At 48.2% G+C, this 25,804-nt stretch overlaps 6 protein-coding genes across 17 annotated transcripts in view; 3 read left to right on the forward strand and 3 right to left on the reverse strand.

Annotated features, from left to right (window-relative positions):
• The window catches only part of LOC131109166 (phenylalanine--tRNA ligase, mitochondrial-like), a 12,654-nt gene extending 2,656 nt beyond the window's left edge, over window positions 1–9,998 (reverse strand). Inside the window, exons 1-8 of one of the 8 annotated variants that reach the window (XR_009120677.1) lie at window positions 8,357–8,745; window positions 7,821–7,971; window positions 6,711–7,012; window positions 6,216–6,302; window positions 6,076–6,135; window positions 5,842–6,010; window positions 5,615–5,777; window positions 5,419–5,550 (exon numbers count right to left, since the gene is read on the reverse strand). Coding sequence is in view for 6 of the 8 variants with exons in the window: in XM_058060842.1 (XP_057916825.1) it covers window positions 5,419–5,550; window positions 5,615–5,777; window positions 5,842–6,010; window positions 6,076–6,135; window positions 6,216–6,302; window positions 6,711–6,994 (895 nt within the window). In the remaining 2 variants the exon portion in view is untranslated. The other 7 variants (XR_009120676.1, XM_058060842.1, XM_058060844.1 and 4 more) reach the window with 7 other exon arrangements.
• Window positions 1–13,597, forward strand: part of LOC131109171 (neuritin-like) — a gene marked incomplete at its 5' end in the record, with an annotated part of 27,839 nt that extends 14,242 nt beyond the window's left edge. The window contains 5 exons of the mRNA XM_058060849.1: window positions 222–1,246; window positions 1,345–3,789; window positions 5,422–5,627; window positions 10,809–10,929; window positions 13,574–13,597. The remainder of the gene's footprint in view (window positions 1–221; window positions 1,247–1,344; window positions 3,790–5,421; window positions 5,628–10,808; window positions 10,930–13,573) is intronic.
• Window positions 8,556–18,278, forward strand: LOC131109170 (LYR motif-containing protein 4B-like). Of its 2 annotated transcripts, XR_009120678.1 has the most exons (4): window positions 8,556–8,716; window positions 10,809–10,929; window positions 13,574–13,691; window positions 16,988–18,278. XR_009120678.1 is itself a non-coding variant. In XM_058060848.1 (3 exons), the coding sequence occupies exons 1-3, from the start codon at window positions 8,628–8,630 to the stop codon at window positions 13,619–13,621; spliced, it is 258 nt and encodes an 85-aa protein (XP_057916831.1). In that variant the 5' UTR covers window positions 8,556–8,627; the 3' UTR covers window positions 13,622–18,278. The 2 variants fall into 2 exon arrangements, 1 of the variants encoding a protein (XP_057916831.1); XM_058060848.1 differs by having other exon boundaries at window positions 13,574–18,278.
• Window positions 14,522–15,446, reverse strand: LOC131109167 (protein phosphatase 1 regulatory subunit 3G-like). Its single transcript, XM_058060846.1, has one exon. The coding sequence runs from the start codon at window positions 15,381–15,383 to the stop codon at window positions 14,646–14,648; it is 738 nt and encodes a 245-aa protein (XP_057916829.1). The 5' UTR covers window positions 15,384–15,446; the 3' UTR covers window positions 14,522–14,645.
• On the reverse strand, window positions 16,649–18,224 carry LOC131109168 (cytochrome b5-like). The gene is made up of 5 exons (XM_058060847.1): window positions 17,939–18,224; window positions 17,372–17,500; window positions 17,222–17,251; window positions 17,116–17,150; window positions 16,649–17,050 (listed from the first exon to the last, which is right to left on the reverse strand). The coding sequence occupies exons 1-5, from the start codon at window positions 18,074–18,076 to the stop codon at window positions 16,963–16,965; spliced, it is 420 nt and encodes a 139-aa protein (XP_057916830.1). The 5' UTR covers window positions 18,077–18,224; the 3' UTR covers window positions 16,649–16,962.
• Window positions 18,279–19,764: 1,486 nt separating the features above from the next.
• On the forward strand, window positions 19,765–25,804 carry LOC131109165 (divergent protein kinase domain 1C-like). 4 transcript variants are annotated; one of them, XM_058060836.1, is made up of 9 exons: window positions 19,765–20,224; window positions 20,737–21,162; window positions 22,512–22,715; window positions 22,791–22,847; window positions 22,921–23,099; window positions 23,180–23,465; window positions 23,544–23,708; window positions 24,164–24,238; window positions 24,322–25,804. In XM_058060836.1, the coding sequence occupies exons 2-9, from the start codon at window positions 20,899–20,901 to the stop codon at window positions 24,466–24,468; spliced, it is 1,377 nt and encodes a 458-aa protein (XP_057916819.1). In that variant the 5' UTR covers window positions 19,765–20,224; window positions 20,737–20,898; the 3' UTR covers window positions 24,469–25,804. The 4 variants fall into 4 exon arrangements, with proteins under 4 accessions (XP_057916819.1, XP_057916818.1, XP_057916820.1 ...); XM_058060835.1 differs by having other exon boundaries at window positions 19,765–21,162; XM_058060837.1 differs by having other exon boundaries at window positions 19,765–21,162; window positions 22,794–22,847.

The raw sequence follows: 25,804 nt of genomic DNA on the forward strand, positions 1-25,804 counted from the left end.
TCCAGAAGACTTCCAAGAAAGACAAAAATGTCAGTGTGCAGCCATGGATGCAACATGTAGCACCAATCTCGAGCCAATCTCTTTGTCCCTTCTTGTGAACATGAATCACGCAACCAGCTAGACCGGGAATGAGTGATGAAGAAAACATCAATTATGCAGAGTTGTTAGTAACCAGGCAACAAGAGGCTGCTAATTGATCCATTCGTCTGTCCCTTTCACAGGTGCAGGTAGACAGGTGGACGTCCCCACGGCCTTCACGACACATGCGGACAAACCTACCACGTCTGTGGCCAGCACGAATCAAATTAGCAGCGGATTAGCTGTGAGCGCTGGAGGTCAGGAGGCGGCGCTACCCGCAGCTTAATGACCTGAACCGGAGTTTAGTTCGGGTTAAGGCACTTTGATGTCTACTCTGTCATTTAGACCCCGAAGGCCGACAAACAGGATGTCAGAGCATGGACTTGAAGCAGGAAGTAAATGCCAGAGCCGTGAGAGTAAACAAGAGGTAGATGTGAAACAGGAAGTAGATCCCAGAGCTTAAATGTAATCAGGAAGTGGGTGTTGGTGAAGGAATTTAAATATAGATGTCAGCGCAGAGTAAACAGGAAGTAGATGCCAGAGCTGATAGTGTTAACGGGAAGTAGATGCCAGAGCTGAGATTGCAAAGATTGTCCCAGATAGATGAGGCCCTCCGGTCGCATCCTGCCACCGTGCACTCCAGCTGTGTCACATCTGTGCACCGTGACATTCAGGTAGTGGAGGAGGCCGCGCCACATTTAACCCCTCGCTGTCTCCATATGGGGGGGATAAACGGCGTCCTCTCCAGACTACAAAGTGGATAATGGGACAAGAGAACAGCAGCAGCGGCAGAAGGAAATCCTCCCAAGTCCAAAACACCTCCGCAAACACTCGTGCGCTCGGCGTGCTTCAGGGCCGCCCGCCTCGCCATCTGTCCGCCGCAAACACGGGCGGTGCTGAAGTGTTCCTCCAGGGGTCCTCACGACAAAGTGCTCGCTTTGAAGAAGTCGTTCTTCCGCCATGATGGCATCAACAGCTAGCCGCTATTGCTATTTCATTAGTGGAGTTGAACTTGTTCCACTTCCTCTTCCTGCTTCTATGCCCACAGTAACGTAACAAGGATGACACTCAGGTCATCATGTGAACTCCCTCGGAGAGCTTCTCCTACAAGTGCAACACTCCATGTTTGACCTTCATTTTCTGTTTCACAGAAACCTTCATCCTCCTGGTAAGTAAGCGGTGAGAACTCCATGTAGGTCTGAAGATGACTTCACCTTGTCGACAACAACCACCCTCGTCTTCATTATCATCTCATTGTTTTCACAGTCTCCACCCGCCCACCATGTCCCAGGGGTGACATGAAACGCTGCCGCTGAGGTAGACGTCTTCAAACACTGCGCTCATTAAGCCGAGCTGATGTCTTCATCGCTGTAATCGTATTACTTTGCGACAAGAGGAACATGTCACACACGGTAAAACGCACACACCGCTGAGTCACACGGGCACAGATGGACACGCACAGCATCAGATGTGGCATGAGGGTGAGGATGACGATGCTGACAGAGGGGGATGATGAAGATAACGGGGGAGGAAGGTCATGATGGCGAGGATGATGAAGACGACGATGATGTCATGCGGTCCTGACAACAGGTGCGCTGCAACAGTGCATGATGGCATCATTGAGGATAGAGAGGCACACGCAACAACACTTCCACTTTCAGATGCTATTTTAAACCTTTTAGTCACAAAAATGCATTTGTTGCGTAAATGACCAGTTCAAGCGACGTTTTTATGCCTTCTCAAAACCTAGCCTTGATCAAACCGCCCTCAAGTTGTAGAGGACGTGGATTCTTCTGACACGATGTAGAATGTTCGAATAACAAACTTATAAACAAAACTTGCCAATTTAGTTGCGTAAATGCTGTTGCCCTAGAAACAAGCGGCCGAAATGACATTTTTATGTGTTTTATTCAAAAAATGGCTGAGGACGATGGTGACGACGACAATGTCACACAATCCTGACGACAATGCGAGATGGCGTCACTGAGCATTGGAAGGCACACGCAACAAAGCTTCCATTTAGGGATGCTATTTTTAAGCTTGGAGGTCGAAATGAGGTTTTTATACCTTTGATCAAGGCAGTTTTTTGAATCAATCAACCCCAAATGCGTCATGGTAGATGTCATTGATTCTTCTTATGACATCAACTGGAGTGTTCAAATCGGAACACTACATCGGCTGATGAGGATGGTGACGACTTATCATAAAAATGCTGTTGTCGCGTACAAATCTGAAACAGAGCGTTCAGAGCCATCCCAAACTTCTTTCGGGGCTCACTTCCAAATGCGCAAACCTCATTATCTGAAACTTTGGCATTGTTTAACATGAGAATACAAGAATGTAACTACATTAATAGGTCACAATAGGTCTCCTTTAACAAACAAAACTCAGACTTTAAGAGTGTTTAAAAGTGTGCCATTTCACTCACTAAAAAGGCATTGTCGTGTAAAGGAACGGTTAAAAATTTCATTCTTCCAAAAACAGCCTTGTGCCATCAGCACCAAATGAGAGTCATAGAAGATGATGTGTAACGTTTGAGGAGCATCAGACCTGCAGTGCCACATGACAAATGGCAAGTGTGAGTCTGAGACAACACAGCTGCCAGAAAGAGCCGACGAGCGTGTCAGGATTTGTCCAGCTTGGATGATGTCATCGGTGGGATTTGTGGCGTGATGAAGCTAACTCTGTGTTTTATCTTTTTCCACAAAACTGATCCCGGTGCCTGACTGTGCCGCAGCCAGCTCACAGACGTATGTGATGAGTTCCAATGATCACATGAAAACCTTCAACAGTCAACTATTTACTTCCATGTGCTAGAGCGCCGCACTATTAATAGATGTGTTGGAATATTCATGAATCGCAACATCAAGCGGCATCGTGACCAGAAACGGAGCCACGTTGCTCTGATTGTAATCGCGAGGCCTCTCAAAACCATCCCAAGAATGTGAGGCAAATATGTTGAGCTCGTCATGGCGGCAGAGAGTCAGCATCAGACGTCAAGTGTTTTTTGTGTGTCCGTGCGTGCGGATGCAGCCAAGCTCCACCCCCTAACACCCTAGCCCCACCCCCCACTCTGTTTGTTATGGACCACAACGGCCTGCTGAGATGGATCGCTGCACAAACAAATGTTTGCTCTGCCCTTCGCAAACCCCCGAGACAGACGGACACGCACACACATGGTCTTACATCAGATTGGTCTGTTGCACACCGTGAGATATGTTTTGGAGAGACTACGTTGCTATTTTTTAGGCTTGTTTCTTTAAAAAGACTGCTGTTGGTGGCGTTTGTGTGTGTGAGTGGGGGTACCAGCTGGCCACCAGTCATTGCCCCCACTGGGAGAACCGGGGGCGTTAGGGAGGCAGACAGTGTGAGGGATGATTGAGGTGGAATTGGAAGAGGAATGTCGGGATGAAAGGGATACACAGATGGGGGAGGGAGGGGCTAAGAAAGCCGTCAGTCACAGTGAGGCCAGGGGTCAAGAGAAGGCGGGTCTTTACAAGCCAGAAAACATAACAGAGGAGAAAGGTGGCCACGCTTCATTTTCGTCTCTTCTCTCTCCTTCAGTGCCACCTTTGTCATCTCTCCATCCTCTGAGTGGGCGGAGCTATGAGGATGAACGCGCTGACTCAGCAAGGAGAAGAAAAAAATGAAAAATGAAGCAAAGCCCCGTGGGGGTGACGTCAGACGGCGTTTAATGAGAGAAGGATCGGGGTAAGGGGGAAGGGGTCACATGATTTATTCAAAAGGGGGGATTAAGCTGGAAAGCACGCACCTGAACCACACACACACACATTCCCAGAGGGCCCGGGGCGACAGCTTTGAGAGGCTGTTAATTGTCACCAACACGACTTTAATCAGATTTCAGTATCCACACACACGCGCACACACACAACTCTGTTGGCACGTGCCTGCCCCCTCTTGTCCCGTGGGGCGTGTGTAAATCAGGTTTTTGGGCGAGGGGGTGTGTCCATTAGCACAAGTCCCATATGTTGGGTGGGGAAACCCGTGGGACACACGTAGACAGACACACAAGTGTTTTAGTGCACACACATTCATTCAAAAACATGCAAAATCAAATACAGAGCAAAGGTGTTGGTGTGGAGTGTAAGCTGATGAATAAATAAGCAGAGAAGAAGAAGAAGAAAAAGACTCTCGCTCGCTCGCTTGCTCGCTCTACCACCTCCTCCGTCAGTGAATTAATGAAGATGTTTAATTTCTCCTTCATCCCTCCTACTCCTCACCCATCCATCACTCCCTCCTCTCCTCCATCAGTCCTTTTTTCCTCCCTAACTCCCGCTTCCTCTTTCATCTCTCCTTTGTCCTCCCCTCAGCACCCCGTGCGCCCCCCCACCATCACACTGTGCCTCAGGCAACACATATGGCGGTCACACCATTAAATAACACACAAGCCAACTGGTGTCCCCTGTTGCCACTGGTCCTCCATCCCTCCATCCTCGCTCTCTCTCTCTCTCTCTCTTCACTACGGTCACTCCTGTGCTCTCTCGTCCCTCTCTTTTTTTCCTCCCTCGCTATTGTCTCGAATGCTCTGCTCCAGAAATATTGGATGGAGAGCGAAAGGGGGGGGGGGGTGTTGAATGTGGCGCGTTACTAGGGCAACCAGCCACACTGCCGCAGTGGAAATGTAAGGGAGGTGGAGCGGGTGAGGAGTTGGGAGAGTGCGAAGGAGAACGGTGTGTGTGTGGTTACCAACACACGCCAGTGTGTAAGTGACGGTCAGTTAAAATGAGTTAGTCGTACTAGTTTGTGACCAATAACATATTCAGCATCCAGTTGAACTATTTTAATGCCCCTCCCTCTCCACTAATTGTCCAGTTTAAACATGTCATGGCTGCTGTCACACACACACAGCGCGATGGTGGTGGTGGCGGTCTGATGGGCGTGTTCGCTCCATGTCTGAAACTATCTATTATTGATCAGAACAAGCAGTGGGCCAGTGGAGCGCGGCGGTGCAACTTTGTTCAGCAGGCAAAGCGGTGAGTTCACCATTTAGCTGGAGAGGATACCATGAGTGCACTCACTCAATGAGTTGACAGGCATTTGTGGGCAGGGTTAAGACCCGTGTGATGTTGCAACGAGCCAATCAATTGAGCGCTCCGGAAGGATGTTTCATCCACAAGCTGATGTATTACTCTTCCTGTTTAAAGCTGCCCTGTTATACGAAGGTCACTTTGTAATGATGTAATAAGACTAACGTGTCCCTCAAACTTTTTAAAGTCCATTTGCATTAAAGCTACAGACACACAAAACGGCATGTTGCAAGTAAGGCTTACAATAAGCACTTTCAAACTGTCTAAATTGGTGTGTGTGTGTGCTTCTGACCAGAGTTGAGTAGCCGCTGCTCCATGACTCCACAGCCCAGCACCTCCATCCAGTCGCCCTGGAAACGCACTTCCATCTCAAAGGAAGGATGAGTGAAGGGGAAGTAACAGTCCACCCACCGCACCTCCACATCTGAGGAGGAAGAGGTGGAAATCAATCCTGATGATATCTTTGAAGGCACCTCCTGCCAGCTGACCTTCTCCAAACAGGTGAGCGATGAGTCGCGTCAGAGTATGTTTCAGGTCGAACTCCACCAGCTTAACAGCCTCCAGGCTGTGCGTTTCCTGTTTCTGAGGCGTCCTGCGACCAGAGGCCTCAAACATCTGGAGGTCTTCACCGTTTTTGACTTTGGAGAAGAGCTGCGCACAAGTCGTGGGACACTAAGTGGTTCCTTCTTAACAGAGGTCAGGGCCTCTATCTTACCTCATGGTTGGAGAAGAGTCGCACCCCCTCCATCTGGTGGAAGACAGGGTAGTGACTGGCATCAATCTCGTCCCGTCGGTAAACGTCTCCAGCCAATAGGAAGGCATCCAGGCCGGATCTTACCAACTCCCGCTGGTGGGCAGAGGTGTGAGCGCGAAGCATGGTGGCCCTTGAGAACACACGGCTGATGACCAGGATGTTCTCCTGTACTAACTGTGCATTGGGGGCACTTACCTGTTGAGGTAGTAGTTATCTCCACGCTTCCTGCTGGGGTGGTCAGGCGGGATCAGCAAGCTGTCAATCGACCACAGCAAAAGTAAGAATGACAATGATGGAGGAGGAGAAACTAACAATGGGCCTGTCAGTCGGACAACCTGTCAAAGTTCTGCTCCACGGTAACCACGGGGCTCAGGTTGTCATGGACGGAGAAGAGCGGGTTGCCCCAGCGACCGATGTAGGCACTGCGGCACACAACAACCACAGGACTACTCGGTTACAAATAAAAATAATCATCAGTGATCAAAATGCTTCTGCAGACTGCCACCCATGCACGTCTTAAAGAGTAAAGGTCAAGACACCCTCAAATGGCAGAATCGTAAAGCACCATCGCACAACTGGCTTAACGACTTCCTAATGCAATATTAATGTGCCGATTGCTGCAAAGCACTTTTATGACAACTCAGGAAGATACAACGTTCGCTGAGGAGCGCAGTAAACTTTAACACTGCTCCCTCCCTGAAGACGCATTGGAGACGCACACTCAGCTGATTGTTTGCAAACTAGGGCGAGGATGCTGGGGCGGGGGGGCTTGTTTGACTGGCATGTGGTGGGCGTCATGTGACACTCAGGTGGCTCAGCAGTGTTCCCACCTGTAGAAGTGAGCCTTGATCCTCTCCTTGATGAGCCAGAGAGGATGATGGGATTGGTTGTGGAGATTGCGTCCCACTTTGGCCAGGATCTTTGGCGTGATGTTGGTGAAGTCATCGCAGGGGTAGGAGTGGCCTAACACGTCCACAGTTGCCTGACCGATCTCAGGCCTGAGGGCGGGGCTTTCTGTGCAGGGACACCGGCGAGATGCTGTGATGCCCTGAAGAGGTAGCAGGAAGGGGCAGGGCTGCCGGGAAGAAGGGCGGAGCAGCTGGCGAAGGATCATGATGCGACATTCATAGGGCTGGAATAGAAAGTAAAAAGAGGTCAATTTGAAGTCAGTCCTTTGAAAATGACCCCTACAGGCTCTGTGAAGCAACTGACCCATCATAAAATTCAAGAATGAAAACTCAGCAGAATGTTCCCGTGGGGGGAGAAAAATGCAGCATAAAAGGTCAGGTCATCTGGGATGTGCTATGACTTCAGCGTCATCATTTGGCCAAAGATGGCTACAGGAAAGGTCACAAAAGTCCAATGCGGGACACGATTAGACTGCAGATTTTCTGACATAAAAAGATGCAAATGAACAAGGGGACAGTTGCTATGCGACGTTGCGCTCATTATCAAGATGTGTGGGGCATTCCCATGACATCGACATGTGTCCTTGGACAGAAGATGGAAGTCGTGAGAGCTCAGAGTCTTTCTCGAACAGATGGACACGCTAACATTTAGCCCTGTAAACTCGAGCCACCTGTGGCTAAAATGCTTCGTATGCCGTGAAGGTTGTTTTCTTTGTTTTGCCTGTCTGCTACTTTTCATCTTGGCAGGGAGACGGGCAGCACGTGGCTTCAAATAGATCAACACAAATGTTGTGAGGGTGAGCGGATACAGTTTCAGGGTTTATGCTTAATATGGTTCAGCCCTGCACTCTGCCAGTGCTCAAATTGAAGTCCACATATCTGCGTTAAACCAGAGTTTACAACTTGTGCACTCTCACGCAAAAGCGACTTTTAGCCTCCAGCAAGTGTTGTGTTCTCTCGCGTGGATGCAGGACATGAAAGTACAATTGATGGCACGATCAATGCAATCCACGGCCTGAAGGGATTACCTACCTGAAAGCGCCACAAAGGGACCAATGGTGGAGGAGGCAAGGACAAGCTGTAGGAGAGATGTTTAACACTTGATTCGTTCTGGAGCAATCAGTAAGGATCACAGGATTAAGGAAGGATGGAAGGATCCTTGTTCAGTGAGCAGAACCTTGACCTACCAAACAGAGAGCAGACATGGAAGTAAGTCAAGTAAATATGACACTTCTCATCTCAAGTCTCACAGCAGAAACTCTTGCACATTTATTATATAGTCAAACAATTGCTCAGTAGCGCTGCCTAAAAGTGAAATACAAAAACAAAATTACAGTAAAATACAGAAACACACAGGAGTGGCTGACCGCAAGTAAATCTATCTGCTTTGAAACTTATCAATAAGAAAGGACGATCGCAGTGGAAATAAAGCGTTGTGAGGATCGACATGAACGCCATTTAGTGTGTTGGTATAACGCGCATTAATATTACATTTTTTCGTGTGCGTAAAACATACAATTGGTGTTTAAATGGTTTGTTTGACAGCGAAAACAGCATGACAAGCTTACCTTCAGCAACTGTTTGGCATTGACTGTCTTTTAGTGGCCATTAATGTGCCTGTCCGAATTATCGTTCAATGTACAATTTAGTATAACTTGGTACGATTGTGACTATGTAGCACAATATACAGTAAGACTGAAATGTGAATTTAGGTCATATGAAATGTATATGGAATGCAGAAAACGGCCACAAAATTGTTAAATGCGAACAGGCGCTCTTTGGGCACACTGCTCAACTAGGTCCTAAAGCTGAGACGTAAACAGCAGCGTTGTTAGCAACATGATGGCGGCGCTCTCCAGTACGCAGGTGCTCTCTCTCTATCGGATGATGTTGAGAGAAAGCAGAAACTTCCCGTCGTACAATTACAGGTAAAAGATGCTCGTTTGTTGCTTTTAATGTTTTCGCTGGTTGGTTTAAACATTAGGCTCGCTGCGAGTTAAATGCTAACGTAGCCTGTGTGTTTGCCTCTGACGTCACTGTTTCTACACTGTTATTTAACGTGTTAAATTATGGAACATTTTTTCTTCAGCGATGCTCAACAGCATTTAATGTTCAATGCACGGCCTATTATCTTATCGTCTCTATTTAACTAATGCGTATTTTAAAAGTTCTCAGCATATGGGAGACCTAAAATGTTATTTTTTTACCCAAGCTGTATCAATTATTAAACAATATGTGGGTGTGAGAGAAGTTCAAGTTGAAACCTTTATGTAATAATATTAATAATAATAATGAATGAGTGTGTTGCAGTTATCTGCCAAACTCAACCTATTGACTTCAAGTATCAGTTCCATAATGATTGGAGCCAGTTTCACTTTCAGTTTTACTTATTTTTATTTTTATAAGATCTTGTGATCGTTTCTGCTGTTCAGTTACTGCCTCAGCATTTTAGCCCTGAAAATCAACTCACGCAGGCACACATTCACTGTTAAAGAGAGAGAATGCGATGGCTCAGCAGGAGAAGATTGCACCAGTGTACTTGTTGATTGTCAAGAGATGACCTCAATGTGTCAGACGTCGCTGCAGGCACTGCGTCGTCTCCGAGTAACAGCCACCAGCTAGCACCGGCAGAACCTCCTGGAAGTGGCAATGGAGATGTTGGCTCAGTCTTGAGAGAGGAGGAGATGGAAATAAGAGCAGACGAGAGATGAAACTTTGATGATTCGCTGCAGGAGAAAGTGCTTCAGTGCAGCTGCTTTGCGTCACAGGCAAGAGGAAACAACAACAAGTTTGCGTTTGAAGAGAAAATGTTTGTCGGATCCGAACCACGCAGGAAGGTGCCCCCCCAGTGTCCAATAATGTGAAGTTATCTTTTTATCTCCTCCTCCTGGCTCCATCTTTCCCTCCATCTTATAAAACACATTTGCTCGTCATCCCTCCATCATGTCCTTGTACGCCACTGGTGTTTAACGACGGCTCGTAAATCTGATCCATCACTGCTTTACTGGCTCGGTCTTAAATCCTAAATGAGCTCTACACACACACACAAAGACAGACACAAAAGAAAAAGAGTGAAAACTTCCCAAGGTCGCTGAGGATCTGCCAGCTGTGCCGCAGCCCTGCTCCATCAAGAGGAAGAATCAAGCCCATAATTGTTTTCACTCCAGAACTTGACATGTATTCATGAAACAACATCATTAGAGTGTTGGCCTGTCCTAACAGGAAGTGGACCACGATGTTGTGTACACTCCCTCTCCTGGCTGACTATTGGTTTATTGATCTCCGGCATGGTGTTTTCTGTCCACAAGCCTCACAAATCAAATTAGCGCTGACAGAGCCGAGTCGCTCGGACTCGGACGACCTCTGCCTGCGACCCGCGCCTTTCAGCTGTCAACTTGCAGTAATTTGACCGTGAAGTTCCTCCAGTTGAGTTTATATTAGAATAACTTTATCATTTACGACATGATCCATTTTTTCCCCAATCTTCTCTTCAAGCTTGTGTCCTTCAGTGTGTTGTTTAAAGGTCCGCTATTGTGCTAAAGTGACTTTTTAATGATGTTCTGATAGCATTACATGTCCCTAGAGCCTGGTACGATCAGCAAATGGGAGATCACCTCCCTCACTTGTTTTCTCCAATTTTGAGCGAACGCTTGCTTTTTAATGTAAATCATGATATGGCTCTGGCTAGCTTAGCCTGCCCCGATGTACATACCAACCACTCATCATGGGGTGGGGGGATACCCAGAATGATGTTCCTGTTAAAATGCAAGTCTTCCACTCCATAATGTTACATAGTTGTATGTGATATATTGCATCCATTACATTGGACAAGTACAGAGTTACAGTGTCCACATTAAAAGTGGATAAAGTGCACATTAGCACTTCTTGGAGACACCTGCTACTCATTAGCATTAAAGCTGCAATTCCCAGTAGGGCCTAATAAAAGCATTGTCTGGGACTCTTGTAATATGCAATATTTTTATTGTGGTCTGAGCTCACATGTTCTTATGTCTGTTGCAGAACCTATGCCCTCCGGCGGGTGCGTGATGCCTTCAGGGCCAACAAGCAAGTAGATGACCCCAAAACTGTGGAGAGGCTGGTTTTGGAGGGCCGGCAGTCACTGGCACTGATACAAAGACAGGTGATGTCCACAGACGTGCGGCATGCAGATGTACACTTGTTTGCTGAGCAACCACCACCGGTAGTCGATAACCTCGCACCCATAATGCATGCTTTCGCCTTTGACTTCCTTTCCCGCTTTCAGTTTGTGGGGAGCTCACCTTCTCTCTGGACATCATTTGCTCTCTTTGTCGCCATGTTTTGTGTAACTCGGTTAGGGTGTAAAGATGATGGATTGCAGCCGCAGATCGAAATCAGCAAGTTGTGTTTAATGAGCGAGGAAGCGTGTGGGTGTTGAACAACAAGTTTGGGGGGGGCAACAGGAGGATGAAGAGCATTGCAGAGGAGGTTTGATGGATAGATTCACTCACAGGTTGTCTGCAGGCTGCCACTTGAGCAGCATTGTGTGTGCGTGTGTGTGCCGTTGGTGTCAGTCTAAAGAGGCAGTAGTTGGCCATTAGTGCTGCTTAATGTCACCGCAATGTCACACTGTCTTTGGTTCCATTCTGTCATTTCGAGTTACTTGGACAGAATGCCAGTCAGCTGACAGTAAGTCATTCGAGGGGAGTTTTACCTGTCAGGTACATTTACAAACAGCGCCTCTGCTGGCTGCACCCAACGAGTGCACTCCCATTGTGCCTCAGTGCCTTCAAGATGCCATTAACCAGCAATCGATGGATTATTATGGCCATCCCTGTGTGCGTTTACTGCGGCGTGGAAGTGAAATCACCCCTCATTGATGATACATTGGGAACGCCGTGCATTTTGAAAGCAGACTAAAGTAGGACAACACCCTGCGTGAATGCCAGCATCACCCCCCGCCCCCAGCCCGCTCTCACCCTCCCCATTCGCATCAACCCCAAGCCCCGCCCCCTTTCCGCTCCCTCCTGTGCTTGTCCTCCCCCGTTCAATCAGTGGAAATCCGCAGCCCCCCTCCACCCACCTCCCTGCCTGCATCTCCCCGAAACTGTACACCCTCCAGGCTGCTGCTCCACCACACACCGTAACAGTAAAGATGATTCCTTCTGTGCTTTTTTTTTTAATTCCCTCCCTCCCGTTTATTTGATCCGTCTGTTCAGGTGACCTTTCTCCTGGTGTTGTGGCGTCCAGGTGTCTGTCTTGTCTTTGTCCTTGCACAAGTGAGACAATTAAGGCGACATGCCCCTAACAGGCCAGTGTTAATGAATTGCAATGTTCATGCATCAGATTTACCAACCGCTGATTGGTTGCCTGCCTGTCATATTGGAGGAACAAAAGATGAGGCTGCAGCGCAGGAAAGTCATTCGGGTCATTGGCTGTGTGTTGAGGTTAAAGGTCAAGGTCACACACTTCCATGGATGTTATCAAAGATGCTCACAGGCAGGCAACATGGCGAGACGGCGGGAGTGGTAGGCAGTGGAGTATCACTTTTCACACGAGTTGTGGCTTCCCTCCACGGCGTCTCCTCCAGCTCATTTTTCATATTAGATCTCTTGTGTGTATCGGGAAAAGCCGCCATGTCGGGAGAAGACTGGTTTTGAATGGCAACAGTAACATTGGCTTTCACCTGAGGAGGAAGAAGAAATATGTGCAGTCTGTGAGCAAAGATTGTGCCTCCGGAAAAAGACACGAGGACCACAGCACTCTAAACGGGCCTTTAGAACGTCTTTGAATAATTCATGAGCAGGATTTAGAAAACACACACAGGACGTTCAAACACTCAAAGTGCAGCGTCGAGGAGAAAGCAGCCATTCAACGCGATCAGAGGCCAGCACAGGAAGTCCAAATTGAGCTGAGCAGACGGACCTCCGAGTGCGTCCGTGTCCTGTTGCGAAACACAAACAGTAACCATGTTCTTATTGCTTTTTCATATAAATACTGTGAATATATGCTCTCAATCTGACACTAAGTAGAATTCCCGTCATCCTCACAGTCAACATCTCCTATTTAGATGACGTTTAAAGTGCAAAAAGAACATCAAAACGCTGAGACCAGCAGGGGTCGCAGACAGGGAGTGAGGTCAGATGGGCTGAAGGAGACAAACTGATGGAGACAGTCCAGCCGCAGCAATTTACATGAAGGCCACACCCCCTCACCAGCGATTGGTGCAATGGGCCACACTCCTACGGCACACACCGGCCAATCAGGGCGTCTTACACACACACCTTCCATGCGCAATCACGACGAGGTCACAGTCAGTGCTCGGTTGGTGCTTGGCGCCCCCTGGTGCCTCTGCAGCGCTGTTACGCCTACCTTGTCTTATTGTGGTATTTTCTGAAGATAGTATTGACTAAGTCGAAATACATTAATACGAATAGAAGACAAATGGCTGTAATTTATCAGGGATAGTTAAAATCAAGAAAAAAACTGAAATAAATCCATCTGTGTCAATTTTTATTTGCATCATTTTACACTGTAATGCATGTTGTTGTCCATTTATTTTCCAAGCTGTTTCATATTGGACCTGAATGTAGGATCATCTTAACCTTGGTTTAGACTCAAAAGTTTGTGCAGTGGGTAATACTGACACAGCCACCGTACACCGTACAAAGTGGTTAAACAGGAAGTCATAAACTCACACAAAAGGCCAAAAACGCAAACATCCGACCAGTCAAGCATGGCCAATTCGGGCCAGTGTTGTATGATGGTGTGTCCTCTTGAGTAAAAGTGATGGCGCTGTCTTGCAGGTGGCCATCGGGCACATGTTCAAGACCCAGAAGACAGTGGTTGAGTAGCAGCATGCAGGAGAGAGATGAGGACGTGACATCACCGCCAATCAACCAACCGCCACATGCTATCTCTGAGGTGGGAGAGGCATCGTGGGGGTGTTTAGCGAATATCCTTTGTGAATGTTGTATATAAAGTCAAAACAAAATAAAAGCAGTCACAATCGGAAACATCAGAGTATTTTGGCACGTAACCAAAAAATGCTTTAGTCTCAGATGACTTTTCCTACTTTGCAGCACAGAAGGAGAGGAGGGGCGTTCAGGTAAAGGTTTTGTAGGGCGAAGGTAAAGCAGGTGATTGACCGTGCCACGCTAATAATAGACCAGTGTGTTAGCTCAGGGGCGTGCGTGCTGGTCCACTTGCACACAAACATGGATGTCGTGTTTGTCAACCCCTGCACATGCCGCACACGTTGTGTGGCCTGATACCAGGGGTCGTCGTTGGGACCACATTGATCAGGAACAGAGAGTTCCGTTTGCTGCATTTATGGTGGCTTACATTTTTCAAATAGTTGTTTACACTCTGTTGTCACATTAGTGCTGGCTTCCAAACAGCTGGGAAGTAGAAAATTGGGGAATTTGTGACTGACTAGTTTTCATCCCTTCAACTTTAAAGCACCTCTAATACTAAACAAGATGCTTATTGAGGTCAGCCATTTGTTTTTGTTTACTTTCACATTGCATGCTTTGAACCGCCATAATGTGTCCAAGTGAGATATTTCCTAATCCCCAGCGCTCTGGAACGCACCAATCACGAGTGTTGACTGACCAAACATGGGGGTCACTTTGGTCAATTTGGGCCTCTTTTGCAGGACTTTGGATGATGACAAGTTTAACAATTGCAATCCAGCCCGGGGCATGGTTGTCCTATCTTGGTCCTAACAGAACAAAACCAAACAAAACCACGTCTCACGTCCACAGATGACTTTTATTTCAGCTTGTCATCACTTCTGAGTGGCCTTTTGGCCTTTCAACTGAGTTTTTGAAGATGGCATCACCTCTGATGCAATGACATCAAAGCGCAAACTATCGCTCAGGAGGCACCGACAAAATGCTCGTGTAAACCTCGGTACCAGAGGCTGAAGTTCCGGCCGTCGTTGTTGTCCCAGAACTCACCCTCATCAGTCCGCAGGTACACGGCGAAGTGGACCGCCGAGCCGGGCTCCATGAAGGGCGGCGTGTACATGGTGAAGCTGTAGCGCATGCCCACAGCACCCGGAAGCTGCACGTCCACAAGCAGAGCCTGCGCATCCACATGGGAGAGCCAGTCGTTGAAGGTGTAGCGAACCCCAACCTCTCTGTGTGCGCTGCCGCTCAGCACACGTATGTGCCCCCGCACGTCGAACTGAGTGACGGAGAGCTGCTCCAAGCAGACGCGCAGATGCTGGACACGACCGTCTGGGTCATGGGGCTGCGGGAGGTCAAAGTGTTGGTCCAGTACCCCCAGACGGTCTCCTTGTGGAGGGAAGCTGGCATGACGAGAAAACACTTTGCTGGGGACATGAGGCTCCTCCAGTGAGCTGAAGTGTTTGACGCTGGCCAGACTCAAGCCCATGGAGTCTGCAAATGTCACCCTCTTGGGCCCGTTACTTCCAGCCACAGCAGCCAGCAGGGCAGCCGGGCATGCCGGAAGCGACCTGGCCCTCCGGCGCTCTGACATGTGCTTCTCCAGCTGGCAGATGTCATCCTCGTCTGCCAGCGTATCATCCTCGTCGGGGCCCGCACACGGCACCTCGTCCCCGGCCTGGAACTGCAGCGCTGAGTGGGACATGACGGCTGCCAAGCCGCCCCTCAGTGTGCTGCACGCCGGTCAGAGTCCATGTGATCCCAGTGTGGGATGGCTTGTATAGAGGAGGGGACAACACCCCCACCCGCCCCAACGTCATAGCCCAGCCCCCCCCCACAACCCGGAATGCTGCACCTGCTATCACGTACTTAACGTAGAACAACTTTCAACCACTGACACTTGAACTAAACACACATAAACACACATACTACATACAACATGAACATGAATTCATGTGGACTTGTGTGCAGGTTGACATTCAAAGCAACAGCTTTATGTTTCATCAATGAGTACCACATTTAAAATGGCAGAGAAGCATGCAGACGTGTTTTAAAATTGACGACCAGCAACACAAATTTGGAAAAGAAAGAGGCAAAATCAATGTGACATTTTGACCTGTAAGCATAGCTTGGCCAACACTAATGTTGAAAACAAACGTTATCCGGTCTAATAGAACGACTTGAAAGAATCAGCACTTATTATATAGGTGATGTCTTTGTTCAACCCATGTTTCTTTAAAATAACTCCTCTTCCTTGAAATATCCAAAGCTTTAGCCTGAACATCCTGTTGATTTTGTCTTCAAGATAATGCAGAATAGGGCTGCACGAGTGGTTAGCGTGTAGGCCTCACAGCTAGGAGACCCGGGTTCAAATTCAATTTCCATGCGTGGGTTTCCTCCCACATTCCTAAAACATGTGAGGTTGATTGGAGACTCCAAATTGTCCATAGGTATGAATGTGAGTGTAAATGGCTGGTGACCAGGGTGGACCCCGCCTCTCGCCCGAAGACAGCTGGGATAGGCTCCAGCATGCCCGTGACCCTCATGAAGATAAGCGGTAGAAAATGAATGAATAATGCATCTATAGTCCCATAAATAACACAAACATGTCAGCGCTTGCACAGGAACATGGCATCATGCCGACACAAACAGCACGTTACAAATGTCCGCGTCAGTAAAGCGTTATGTTACATAACACTGTCTCCGAGTGCGTCACTGCAAAGTCAACACTGACATCATAGACCATCCTGATGTCACTTTCTCTTACAAAAACAAATGCTCATTCATCAATATTCTTATTTTACGTCACTATCGTTGAATGCCTCCTGCTGCCCACTCAAATTCTTAAATGTGTTTGTGGTGAAACATTCAGTGACATTTGGCATGTTTTTCTTGAACGACAGTAGCACCATCTATTGGCAAGTGACTCCCTGTGTCAGCAAGTTTTGTGGCTATTACTTAGAAATAATTGATAATTGATGAAAAATGATTTTATTTGGTCTCATTCAAGTCAACTCATACACACAGGAAGTTCATTCATACCATCGCACAATGTAATAGCAGATGCCTGGCGATCATGCTGTTTTTCTTGATGTTGCTCACATGACTCGGAGCGCCTTCACCGCTCCTCCTGGACGATTTCAAAATGTTTCGATCACGGAGAATTACAAAAAAAAATGTATACATCTGAATTTTTAAGTGCAATTTCAGTCGTCTGCAGGGCAGAGCCTCGGCTGTCAATCAGAGAGCGAGCGGTTATGATGTCACCGCAGCAGGCCATGACGTCACACCTCGCTTTCTGCCGTGCAGATGCGGTACACCAGCGTGACGATGGCGGCGACCACGGCTGGGATGAACCAGTTCGGCCACCAGCTGCAAGGACAATTCATGCGCATGTGAGTATCAGCGTACGTTTGCTTTGTTGTTTGTGTGTGTACCTTTGTTCATCCCTCAAGGTGGTCACCAGACTTTCCTGGAAAACAAACACATCATAATCTTTATGAAGCCACCACTGAAAGTGGTCTCGACTGTAAGTGAACTCACGGAGGGCTTGGCCAGCTTCTCTCTGTCGTCCTGCACAAAGAAGCAAGCAAACAAACAAAACGCTGAGTCATGTTTGTCTACTCAATGCAGACGCCATCTTTGTTTTTTTTAAATCCTGACTAAATACTATGGAAAAGAAGGTGGTCAGACCGGATGCAGCTCGCCAATCACCATCTGGCTGGCCACTTCCCGCGCATCGCTTGAGTGTCCCACGTCCTCAAAGCTCTCAGTGGCATCTCCACCCGCCTGCTCCCTCAGGACCTCCTCCCCACCAGGGTGCTGGAGACAAGGGTTGGACATTGAACGTGTCATAAAATGAGTTTTGATAAGAGGGAAAGCAAACATGTACATAATTATTGTCAACACTTGGATCTTTTAACGCTGCTGACATGACCTCCGGTGGCCTTCACACTGCATCCACCATCAGCGTCCTTCGGCGCAACCTTGACAACGGTCCAAAATGTTGACTGAAGGACATCTAGAACATTTGAGTGGACGTCATCCCCCCTCTTTTCACTACTTTTACACAACATTACCATTACTTTTGGCTTCTAGCAACTTAGCATGGACAACTGTGCCCTTAAATGACTCAGTTGAGTTTCTTAATTTACTTATTGCTCAGCCCTTCTGTCCATATCAACAGAAAGCATGTATCTACCCCCTACACTTCCGGTACAAAGGCCATGTGACGTGAAGGGGTCTCATGTGTGTCCTCACCTCCTCTAGGAACTTGGTGACATCGTAGACTTTGTGGTGGATGACGATCCAAGTAGACTTAAACGTGTTTTGCTCCTCGATCTCCGCCAGTCTGAAATATTTCACTCCATCAGGGCTCTTTTCCTCCTTGTTCGCCATCTTTTGTTTTGCAGGCACCAACCAGACACGTCGCAGTAAAGGAAAGATTAAAAACTTTTACTTAATCACGACTTTTACCTCCCCACAATCAGCGACATTTAACCTACTTGCTATCAACAAATAAGCATGGTTTTAGAGTCGACTTGTATCGTACTTAAACTCCGGTTTACACTTTCAAATTAAACTCAACCAGCTCAACCAACCTTACTTGGACGTTTATTGTGGAATTGTATTTCCGGTAAGGTGGTATCTTACCTCGTTCATGTCACAATAATGCCAAAGTTTATCGCAATGTTTTTAGTACCGCCCTCAAACGTTCCTATTGGATGCTGTCTTTCAGTCGCGTGTGCGATTAGACGTGCAATTTGTCAATCATTCAAGGTATGGGGGAAGGGGCGTGGCGAGGTGCAATAGTACTAAGGCACCGTTGTCACGCAAGTCACGTAAACCTGTGAAATAACTTGTGTTGTCATTTGTAACTATTACCAATTCCCACCGAATTCGTCAAATTGATGAGTTCCCCCTCAAATCATTTTGTCTTTGAAGATTCATATTCATTTCCATAAAGATTGTAGACATATCTGGAAATGTATTTTTAATCAATGTAAAGCTGTTCAGTGGATATTTTATATGTGTAGGAATGGAAACTGATCATTTAGTTTCTTATTAGGAGTGAATCTTTCTCTTCTCTGCATTTTCTCTCTCGTTTTCTTTTCATTTCCCTCACACTTGATTGACGACGTGTTGGTTGTGGCTTGCGAGGAGCCAGCCTGTAACGCGGTCCACATGTTTGACATTAAGAAGATGACATGAACTTGAGGCCGAAGCAGACCAGACTGATGAAGTTCTGCTGGGAGAGTAATGGAGGGAGACCACTGAGGAGAAGATTGAATTGCTTGCCTCGTTCTTCTTCCTCCACTTCTCCTGCAGACACCCACTGACCGATGCACTTTTCTTCCAACACTTCCCACTTCCCAATTCATCCCACACTTTTATTTTCCTCTTGCCTGTGCAAGCGTAAAAATCGGAAACACATCAAAGGACATAAAGACAATACTTGTCTCAGGAAATTATTTTGTGATGTTTACTCGTACAAATAGTAGCATGTAAACATATACTGTGATGAATAAACTAGGTTTGACAAAATAAAGGGAGGTTGCAGTACTAGATTACGCCGCCAGGTGGCAGCTTCCCTGGCGTTTACATTCATTGAGTTCATTTAGTGGCGCCAGTGTTTTGTGTTGGACGTTGTTGTGGTCAAACTGTTGTTAGCAGCTGTTGTGTTTGAACTGGAGTGATGCTAAGTGAGCATAGATAATGCTAACTGGTGTTTTTGTTGTTGTTGAGAGGGGGGTCATTAAAAGGTCAGCATGCATTTGTGTTTTAACATCCTAAGGTGTGAATTTAAAGAGGCCTCTCCTGCTATTTTTTTAATGACTGCAGGATGTAATTGTATCAACAAATGGGAGTTGTTAACCTGTCTGCCGCTTCTGGCCTGATTTTTATTGGCAGCTTTCCAAAGTACAGCACAGGAGGAAGAGGTGGGGGGGGGGTTCATCTAACTTGCTGCCGTGGTAACGGAGGAGGGGCCAGATACAGTAGCATATTATTATGAGAGCGGGAGGGATGGGGGTGCGCCTCCCACACACTTATCTAGTGAGTGTAAACCCTCCAGCCGCCATGTGGGGGCGTCACAGAGCAGCAGCAAAGACTGCAGGAAGGCTGCGCTGACATGCCTGAGCGTGCACACACACACACACACACACACACAGTGCAGGCAGGGGGGAAAGAAATTTGGTCCGCAGTGGTCCGAGGAAGCCTGAGAGTCCACAAGGAGTCACTGCTGACCTCCCGGTGCATCTTCAGAGGAGCGACCCGATGCAGACGTCCATGTTGGCAAGTTGTGACAAGACGGACAGAAGCAGGCGGAGGTTCTTCAATGGACTCGTGTGTTCTGCCGCCTCTGGACCTCCACAGGAAACTTTGCAGAATTGTAGCATCTTAAAGAACAAAACTTGGACTTCTTCTTTGACGTTGGAACTTTTTCTTCTTCTGCTTTGACTTGATGAACCCTAAAAGAGCAACTCTTGGACTGAACAGGACTTCATGAAGGAAAGGGTTGGCGTGAGGTGGAAGGATGACCTCAAGGTGAGTGATCTGTCCTCATGTCACTCAGAACCCTTCATGGGTCAGGGGTGACGCAAAACTGCATCAGAGCGTCTCAAGTTGCGGGCCACACACATTAGACCTGAACAGAAGACCTCCTGGTTCTCATTTGGTTCTCCCTCGAGCGTCCCGCTTCATCAAGTGGGCCCGAGAGGAGGCGTTGTGTGACAGGCTCCAGCACCAGAACCGCTGACTGACTTCCAGTCAGCTTTTTGGAACTAAGATCTGACCACAAGAAGAAGTCGTAAGAGGAGCTGAAGGAAAACGGGGTCTGGTTCTTGGAGCAGGAAGACAAATATGTGCAGCAGAACTAAAGACCCAAGACGTCTCTGAGGTTTTTGTCTTCAACATCAGAGAGATCTGAAGGCGTTTAAAAAGCTGCTAGCAGATGACGGACGTCGGGTCTCCTGTGACGAGTCGGAGAAAACCAGTCCGCGTTGCTTTGTTTTCATGAAGGACATTCCAAGTGTCAGGGTTTGATTTCCTTTTCCCAGAGAGCACAGCCAGCTGGCGGCGGTTTTGGTTCTGATTCTGGAGGACGTCCAATGAGTCCAGATGTCCACACATCAACCGCCTGCTGTCATTGGACGTCTCACGGCACCAGCTGCTCCCCGTCCAGGCTCGTGTTTTGATGAGTGCAGAGCATCGAGGAAGACATGTCCGTAATTTATTCACCTTCACCTAGAAGCTTCTTAACTATTTGTGGAAGGACGGTAGGCGTGGTCACAGCCGTCATGGCCGCCGGCGTGTGCTTCCTGCGCTGGGTGGGCCTCAGGTTGTGGTCTCGCCGAGGGACACTGGTCTTGGTTCTCCTCTGGCTCGGGTCCTGGGTGCTCCTCAACGGCCTGGTTCTGGTCCACAGGAGGATCCTGTCTGACTTCTGCACGGACGACAGGAGCAAGAAGATCCTGCAGCGGCTGGTGAGTCCGTGCTGATGATGTCATCAGTGTGCAACCTGCATGATGGTTCAACCTTCTGGTTCCTTGTGCCTTGACCTTCTCAAAACGGCTCCCAGATCCAAAGTGGAAGCTGAGAAAATCCCAAATAAACACAAAGATTAGCACCCAGATCCAAAGTCAACAAGTCCGCCACTCAAGCGTGTCAGGACTCGAACCGGCTTCCCTTTTTCTTCCTCTTCCTTATCTTCATGAACGTTCCTGGCTGTCCATCACCAAGTTCTCTTGAGGTTCCTCTGATGTCTCAGCTGCCTTTTGGCCCGTGACTATTTACCCATCCATCCATCTTCCATGTCGCTGAGCATGACTCGGGTGGGAAGCTGGAGCCTATCCCAGCTGACTTTGGACGGGTGGCCAGCCAATCACAGGGCACATAAACACAAACAACCATTGCCACTAACATTCATACCTCATAATAATCATAATAATTTGAGCAGAGATTCAAACCCAGGTCTTCCTGATCTCCTGACTGTGTGGCCTACACGCTAACCACTCGTCCAACGTGCAGCCATGAGTATTTATTGTATCTGAGTCTATTTAAGGCCTATAGGGTCTATTTAGGGTCTAATGGTGGCTGCGTTGGGAACATAGTCCCTGCACGACATTCCAGACTATTTATGGGCCACGGTGCATTTAATGACCTCCGTGTCGATGCATGTGCTTGTCTCCGTCCCTGGTGAGCTCTGCGGTGATGATCTACAACAGGCTGCAAACGCCATCAAAATGCTGTGGAAGCATTAGTCTTCCGCACGTAACGCTAATCGCTAACGCTTGAACGTGACGCAAAGGTGTCGTAGCGGCGTATCGTTCACCACGTGGAAATAAGATCTCCATAGCGTGTTGTCCAAACCCTCGCCTTGGTGTTGGAATGTAGGGAACACGCCATTTTGTGTGTGTGTGTAGCTTTAATTCAAATTAGCTTTGTTTGTCTGCATTTTGGATACTTTGCAAAGACAAGAAGGGTGTGTTGGTGTTTTCAGGGGGGGGGGGTCAAGTTGTCCTCCTACACTGTGTGTGTGTGTGTGTGTGTGTGTCTGTCTGTGTGTGTCTGTGTGTGTGTGAATGCGATCCATTCAGCCCACACTTGTGTGTCATCATTGTTCTCATGTGTTGGGCTTCATTGCTGCACTTGACCTTTGACCCCCCCATGACTGTTCGCCTTTCAGCCTGATGAGATGACAGGACCTCTGCCATGTTACGCTAACACGTCCTCCGTTCTGCTGAACTGAAAGATCCACCGTCACCAAAATGGCAGCTAGACCTTGTCCCCGTAGTTCTGGTCTGTTTGTGGTGACGCCTTCTGTCCCGCCCAGTGTTCTGACTTTGGCCAAGGCTCGGCGGCGGGCGACATGTGCACGGATCTTTGCGTCCGCGGCCTGGTGGAGTACAAGCGCTGTCTCTACTACGAGAACGGCAAGAAGGTGATGGAGGTCCACTGGAGAGGACAGCCTGTAATCCTCAAGTCCAAACTGGAGAACTTCTCCTCCTATGAGCCTCTGGGAGTTCTGGACTACCAGGTACTGGGTGGTCCACTTCTGACAGGTTCTGAGGGGAGAAGAGCTTCTCACTAAACTTGAACTGTCTCCTCACAGCAGGAGCCAGCAGAGGATGCGTCCGCTCTTGATGTGGTTCTCTACGCCACTCTGGAAGTAAGTGGACCAGCACCTGAGGAGTTCCAAACCAAGTCAAGGCCATCCAGTCCGTGCTTTGCCTCCCGGTCAGGTCCGTAATTGGCTGGGTCTGACGGAGGAGGAAGATGATGATGAAGGAGGGGGAGGAGTTGCTAGTTCTTTGTCCAAACTGTGGAACGGGAGGCTCAGGTCCGAAGACAAGACCTACTCCAGAGCTGAGCTGGCGTCCTTGTGGTCTTTGCTGCAGCAGGAGGAGTACACCTTCCTCAGGTTCCTCAGGCGGGCTGGCGTCCTTCTGTCTTTGACGCTTTTCATGTCCCACGTTAACGCTTTCACTCGTGGTCCTCCAGGGTCCTGCAGGACCTCAGCTCACACGTGGCCAAGGTGTTGGGTTCCTGCGGACACTTCTACGCAGTGGAGTACTTGTCTGCAGGCCACGCCTGGGACCAGAACATTTTCTCCCTGGAGGAGGTGGTCGGGTCCGGGCGTTTGGGGCCGTGGAGCGCCCGCCAGAAGGTCCATCGCATCGCGCTGAGCTTTCTGGACATGGTGCACCACTTTGACAACGACTTCACGCACAAAGTCCACCTGTGTGACGTCAAACCGGAGAACTTCGCCATCAGGAAGGACCTGACTGTCAGCGCCTAGCATCATTACTACGACGTCGTTACGTGTTCCCATGAGCGGCACCTTCATGCTTTGAATGTCCATCAGGTGGTGGCCATCGATGTGGACATGGCCTTCTTCGAGCCCAAGATGGAGGACATCCTGGACCAGAACTGCAGCAGCGACGACGACTGCAACTTCTTTGACTGCTCGTCTTCGTGCAACCTGATGAAAAGACGCTGCAGCCGCCATCGCTCCAACTCCAACCTGCAGGTGGCCCCACCTCGTTTGTCTGTTGTCACCTCAACCCCACGGGGACCCGAATTGGTGGCGCCCCCTATGGGTTGTGGCCAGAATGCTCTGGAAGACATGCTAGCATATTTTAGAACCATTATGACTCTTACAACCACGTTTTGCTTGATGGCGGCCATGTTTGTCAACCACTCTTGCTCAAACTGTCCACAAACACACGTGTCCGTCCACTAAACGTGTGGAGCAAATTTGGTTCCTTACAGAAAAATGATTGGTCAGACTCAAGAGTTTCAAGTCTGAGCACACTGCATTCCTTCTCTTGTGAACTTTGACCTACGCCGCCGTGACGGCTGTTGAGCTGATGAAGGCTGACACTGCAGGCAACATCAAGTCGGGCGTGTGGAATGAAAACAAAAGTCAAACAGGAAGAAGTGGGTGTGTTAATCAAAGACACTTTCCTCTTGCTTCTTCTTCAGGTCATTTGCGAGAAGATCTTCAGGCTGTGGTTCTCCCCCACGTTGCTCGGGGCAAAAGCAGGGCTGCCCCTGCAGGTCAGCAACTCCCAACGCTTCCTTGCGTCTTTTTTCCTGTGAGGTTCTACCGCAACGTTCTCTTCCTCTGGTGGTTGGAGCAGGTGGAGCTTCAGCGGGCTGTGCAGGAATGTTCCGAGTCAGGCGGCGTGGACCGAGGAAGAGGCCGGGATGTCCATCGGCGGCTCCTGGACATCCTGACTCGCCTCCTCCAGGAGGGAGGGGGAGCTTCAGGAGAAGGAAGGCGCTGAACTTCTGTAGGATTTCCATCCATTTCCTCAGTGAGGGTGTTCATAGTTAAGGCGGTACAAACAGGAAGTACATGGTGGACAGGGAGGAAAGGCATCTTGTTTCAGGTCTGCGATCAAAGGTCTCCATGATGTGATCATGCCATCGCTTTTTGTCATCATGGCGGCTGAGTGGTGGACTTCAAAGGCACCCTTCAAGCCTGCAAGATGTAGCTCAGGTTGTTACTTCCACGCGGCATTTCCTGAGGGAATTCGTGCCATGTGACCTCCAAACTCTTTCATGGTTTCAGGCATTTTAAAGGAAAATAAAATAAGCGGAACAAGTATTTGCAACTGCAAGGTCAAGGGTCACGCAGTCCTATCCTGAGCGTAGTCAGGTGACGACCCTCAAGGATCAAAGATCAAAATAACTTGGTGTCATCTTACTGTGGCCTCGGGCTCACTTTTGACTCCCCACAACCCCTCGCCCCCACCCCCACCCCCCAGTGACCCCTCAAGACCCAGCTAGCTCGTTATTCAAAATCAGGAAACTGGTTAAGGCGAGAACAGCTCGTTTACACTTTAGGGGGGGAAAGAGTTCAACAACTCAAACTAAAAACAGACACAAACCTCAAACTTAGGCACTTCATGAAGTACTTTGTAAATATTTCGTAATAATAATCTTTCTCAGCAGCATATTGGCCGCAGGTCAAACGTCAGGGCAGCTACTTATTGTGTAAATATGTTTGTTGATGACAAAACACACACACAGACACGACGGAGTCTTCAACAAGTCAGTTACAAGTCCACACTTGAACTCAACACAACAGTATTTTATGTGTTGCAGCGCCGCTTTGTGGCCATTCATCACACATGCATGATAGTTGTGTGTCTTTTAGTTGATTCCAGTTGCTATGTATGCAGCTGTGCCATTGGGAAGGTTTAAATTATAACTATAAATATTAAGCATTTTGTGTTGTTTTGTTATACTTCCAGTGGAAAGAGGTCAAATAAATAATAATAATCTCATTACAAATCGAAAGAAACAGGCTTCTTTTGACTGTTTTGATTTGTTTGCTAATCCAGACAACGTCGAAATAAATAGTGAAGTACCAAACAACTGCATAATTATATCAACGACATAACAAAGTTGTAATAAAGAAAATGTCCCGAGGAGGGCAGTAGAGCATTGCTGTTGTCTAGCAACCCAAGAAGAAGATGAGCGGAAAATTAGCAGGACCTTTTCGGTCATGGTGCAGGTTTCCGGCGGAACTTTAATACGCACGGACCCATGCAGCACCGAAGCTGAACAACTTTTATTTTGTGATTGCTGATGTAAATCTACATTGTCACAATCATT

Source organism: Doryrhamphus excisus, chromosome 21 (genome assembly GCF_030265055.1).
Source record: "Doryrhamphus excisus isolate RoL2022-K1 chromosome 21, RoL_Dexc_1.0, whole genome shotgun sequence".
NCBI classification, from domain to species: Eukaryota; Metazoa; Chordata; class Actinopteri; order Syngnathiformes; family Syngnathidae; genus Doryrhamphus; species Doryrhamphus excisus.